The sequence below is a fragment of the Penaeus monodon genome, chromosome 2 (genome assembly GCF_015228065.2).
Source record: "Penaeus monodon isolate SGIC_2016 chromosome 2, NSTDA_Pmon_1, whole genome shotgun sequence".
Taxonomy (NCBI): Eukaryota; Metazoa; Arthropoda; class Malacostraca; order Decapoda; family Penaeidae; genus Penaeus; species Penaeus monodon.
The window spans coordinates 986626-991625 of NC_051387.1; the positions used below are offsets into that span (position 1 = coordinate 986626).

Genomic DNA, 5000 nt, shown 5'->3' on the forward strand with positions numbered 1-5000 from the left:
TTGTTGTTGTGATAGGTTTATTAATAGGAGTTAATTTAAGATCAGTAGAATGTTCATTGCAGTAATATTTTGTATTAGAGATTCATTTTTTTCATTTATTTTTTCCCCTCAGGAGTGGCAGTGTTCATGGTCAGACATTTACAATCATGAAATGGGCTGTAAAAACCCTAATTGACACTCTAGGAGAAAATGACTTTGTAAATGTTGCTGCAGTGAGTATGGTGTTCATATTGTGATTTTTTTGTTTATGAAAGACTAGAAGATAGAATATCATTAGCCCTTCAGCACCCTTCATCTGAAATATACAAAGGCAAAGTTGATTTAATACTCTCTGTGATTGTTGACCACAACACGTGCATGGAGCTTTGAGTTCTTTTTATAATTTTCTCAATGTTTCATGCTTGAATTTGTCATTGCTATTACAATGATAAAATAATAGTTTACATAGGGTATTACAAAAGTGAATGGATTGCATTAAATGCCTGAAAAAAAATAATCTGGTACCTTAACCAGGGCTAAAAATCAGAACATCCATATGTATAGCCAGAGGAAACATATATGGTCCATGAAGGGTTAATAGATAATCTATATGATGCATTGTCTTATGAGGAACTTTTAGCCAAGTTGATTTTGAAATTCTTATATTTTTGTTATACCTTTTTTATATTATGACATTTTTTTTTCCATTATCGTATTATTATACATTATGAATACTTTCTTTCATACACTATGTATTGATTTGTCACAATGTATTAGATTTATTAGATTAAATCATATAGCTATAACTTCAGAAAATTAGGAAAGGGGAAATGCAGAAACATGATATAAAATATTATGTCATTATCCATATTTATGTGTAACTTATAGTTATGTTCTTGATTTGCAGTTCAATGAACAACTGAGTGGGTGAATAACTGCACATATTGCAAGGTAAATTATTTAACTACATAACCAAGAAAACTATTGTTTTTAACGTTATAGTTTATTTGTTGTTTTTTTCCTCTTGGTAGATAAATACTACAAAAATTCATAATATGATAGTCACAGGTATCTCATAGAAATTGAAAGTTAAAGAAGCTTTAATTTTTTTCAGGCAAATGGAACAGAAGAGGAGAATGAGGCCTGCCATCAAAATTTAGTCCAAGCAAGCACTAGCAACAAGAAACTATTATTTAGGGCAATTGACGAGCTTGAAGATGGTGGTATAGCGAGCTACTCAAATGCATTGGAATTTGCACTCAAGGCCTTCAAAGAGGTAAATGTGTACTTCGTGTTTATATCTTCTGATTTATGAATAAGGATTTATTCAGATCTGATCTTTGTTTTGAAGCAATTTTCTGTTTGTAACAAATATGATTTGATGTAAACATAGAATTGGTTTTACTTTCTCATTTTATAACATTGTTCTTTTACTGTACAAAACAGTTATTTTATCAGTAGTAACAAGGTTTGTCTAATATTAATCAGGTAATGCACTTTGTTTTTCAACATATTGTAAAAAATAATTGACAAAGATCGTTTGCCTCAGAAAATGGACATTCATGACTGATGCTTGTAAGATCTAATAAAGCAAGACAGAGACTGAACGCATAAGGGAAAACCAAGTAATTTAGCCACAAAGATGTGTATCATATTTATAATCACTTCTTATTCTTTTTCTAATTCTGTTGTACTTGTGTTGATCCAGTATCTTCAAAAGAGTTGTTGGAAGGAATTATTTAGAAAATTCTCCTTAGATACCATTAATGCATTTGGATGTCAGTAGGATTCATAAAGTGTCAATGAATGAACAAGTTGATATTGCTACAGGATATGATTTTTTTGCTTATTTAACTTTCAACAAAAAATCATCAAACATATATATGAATTCTTCACTTGAAGGTATTATGAGCTGTCATAAATAATATAGAGAGAAATATAAGAAAATACAGATGATCTCTACTTTATGAATGGGTTATGTTTCTAAACAAAAACAAAAAAAAAAATACCTGGAGGAAGTTTGTAGGAACCTATTATAACCAGGACCTGTAATTTTTTTCTGCTGTACATGTGTATTAACCCTATTTATGCTGTGTGTGGATCAGTGTCCATGTATATTATGAATTGTTTGCCTTAATTAACAACTACATATATGCTTGAATGTGCAGCTTACCAATGGAATCAGGCTTGTTTTGTAATTGTAATTAAAAGAGAAAAAAAAGAAAAATTGTAAATACAAATTTTGCATTGCATTAGATGAGTGATTGGCAATGAAATATACTCTTCATTAAAGCAAATATTTGCTTGGTGAATGTTCACAAAGTATAGGGGTGCATGTATATGGTATTAACCTTTTTTCCATTACATTTCAGTATTCACAAACCAAGGCAAGAGGAGAAGGTGCTCAGTGCCACAAAACAATCATGCTCTTCAGTGACGGAGGAACTGAATGGCCGGAAGAGATCTTTAAGAAGTTAGTGATTGCCAAAAAACTATCTTTATATTTTAAGGAAATATTGATTGGTGCTATTCAGTGGTTGAAGACAGATAGCTAGGCTGTAAATAAAGATAAGACGAACTTGCCTTCAGAGGTCTCTGTGAATATAGCTGCTAATATTTATGGCACAGATATGTCAGGTCCATGATTATGTAGTGTCACTCTTTCTCTTATGCATTATTATTAATAGCATAAAAATCTATTCATAGAGTTGAGAGATGATTAAATGAAAATAAAATGAACCCTATCCTTTATCATCAGATACAAAGCAGATGAAGATACAAAGGATGTGCGCGTATTTACATATGCTGTAGGTCCTCATCCCATCCCTACAGCTGTGTTAAAACAGATGGCTTGCTCAACAGGAGGACAGTACTCGGTCATCACTACAAGAAGTAGTGTCCGAACAAAAATACAAGTAAGTTTGTGTTATTAATTTGGTTCTCTTACTTTCTGTATAGTGAAATGTCTTAGAGTTATGAATATCTTGTTTAAAATTTTGATGTGTACATGTATATATGTCAATTGATATATATAATGCCAGGGCATGTTAATGTTTATTTTTGGGTGCAGCAGCTATTATTGTTGCTGAGAAGAGTTTTCCCATATTAGACACAAGCAGTGAGGAAAGTAACAGAGTATCAATATTTTTAGAGTAATGTATAGATGCCTGGTTTATCATGGTAAGGTCATATGAAGTCTGGTGCCAGAATTTAAAAAATAGTTGAGATCTTTTTTTCTTTGTGATTCTTTATGTAGTGAGATGAGTCCCTATAATTTGTTCCTCTTTTATCCATTTCACTCATTTATCATTGATGTTTTGTGGACAGTAAGCAAAAATTCTCTTCTCCTTTGATATTGGAGAACTCCCATGTGACGAAAGGAGAACCTAGAACTTTTGTACCAAATTCATTTGCACTTTTTATTATTGCTCAGATTTTTTAGCTTTCACCCAGATCTCTACAGTAGTTATTGTAAAATACTTGTTGTTAGAGAATATTCTGTTTGGGTTGGATTTTTGTACTAAATTGTTGCATTTTCCATAGTAGCCATAGTAAACCATGTCTTTGACAAAAAAATCTATTTGGTCAAAATTAAACTAATTAAGTGGTGTACTTGAAAGACTTAGAACACTGAGTAAACTTTAAATGATATATCTACAAGATCTAGTAAAGAATTAATATGATATAGGTAGGGCAAATGCTCCAAAATCTGAATAAAATCAGGTGGCAATAATACATTTGGTGTGGACATGAACTAAATATAACAGACCAGACATATCTAATTGTTCTAATATTTTTAGATTATATATATATATATATATATATATATATATATATATATATATATATATATATATATATACATTTTATCTTTTCTTTTTTTTTCTTTTTTAATCAGTGCAGTATGTACTTTTTGTAATGTATACAGACAATTATAATATAAAAATAAAGGGAAATCCATTACACGTAATGTCAGTAAATAAATGTATTTTTGAAAGATTCATTTTCAGATATCCATTAATGATAAAAAAGATAATGAACTGTTTGTTAGATTGTACTTCATATGACCTTTTATGAAAATTTCAATAACTAAAACTTTTTTTAGAATTGATTTGCACAGCTTTTCAGACAGAATGAAGAGTTCTTAGAAGGCAGGCGGATAATGTTTTCCATATTTAATCAATTTTCTCTTTACATTAGCGTACAAGCACAGGTGACATGTTTAAAATAGAACTAATGTTTTACATAGTGCTTCTTTATGTTTTTTTTTTCAGATGGTATTTAAGTAAATATAAGATATTATTAAGGTATTGTGATACTGACTGTGAGCAGTGTGTGTGTGTGTGTGTGTGTGTGTGTGTGTGTGTGTGTGTGTATGGTATGTGTATGTGTTTATGTGTGTGTGTTGTGTGTGTGTGTGTGTGTGTGTGTGTGTCTATGTCTGTGTGTGTATGTGTGTTTGTGTGTGTGTGTGTGTGTGTGTGTGTGTGTGTATGTGTGTGTGTATTGTATGTCTGTGTCTGTGTCTGTGTGTGCATGTGCAAGCGCGATTGTATGTGTCTGTTCATGCATATATATGTGAGTGTATGTGTGTGCATGCATGCACATGTAATATCTTTCATTATAGAGTGGTATACAGAACGTCTGTATCTATTATGTATGTGGGTTTGAAATTTAGTGAAATATCTTATGGTAAACCTGGCTTAAAAAGGACATCTTTTCAGTCAGATTGTTGTCATAAAGATTTTTCTTTTCATTGAGTGATAATAATTCTTTTCTATTACTCTTATATTTTTGCAATGTGATTGCTTAATATGATGTTCTTTCAGGAGTCGTATACAAGCTTACTCTCCCCTGCTCACCCCCTGAAAGGAAACCTTTCTGACCAATATACAACTGCGTACACAAGTGCTGTGGTAATTGAGACCGAGTCCCGTACTGGAGTCCACCCCTAACACCCTTTCATACAGTTTTTGGTCTTGTTCCTATTCTTTCCAAGTGTTGTTTCAAGTTTGGTAGGT

At 31.4% G+C, this 5000-nt stretch overlaps 1 protein-coding gene across 1 annotated transcript in view; it reads left to right on the forward strand.

Moving 5' to 3' along the window:
- LOC119579988 (voltage-dependent calcium channel subunit alpha-2/delta-1-like) overlaps nucleotides 1-5000 on the forward strand; it is a 102502-nt gene that overhangs the window by 83968 nt on the left and 13534 nt on the right. Inside the window, 6 exon segments of the mRNA XM_037927834.1 lie at nucleotides 113-216; nucleotides 887-930; nucleotides 1094-1255; nucleotides 2352-2452; nucleotides 2738-2894; nucleotides 4809-4895. Of these exon segments, the coding sequence (XP_037783762.1) occupies nucleotides 113-216; nucleotides 887-930; nucleotides 1094-1255; nucleotides 2352-2452; nucleotides 2738-2894; nucleotides 4809-4895 (655 nt within the window).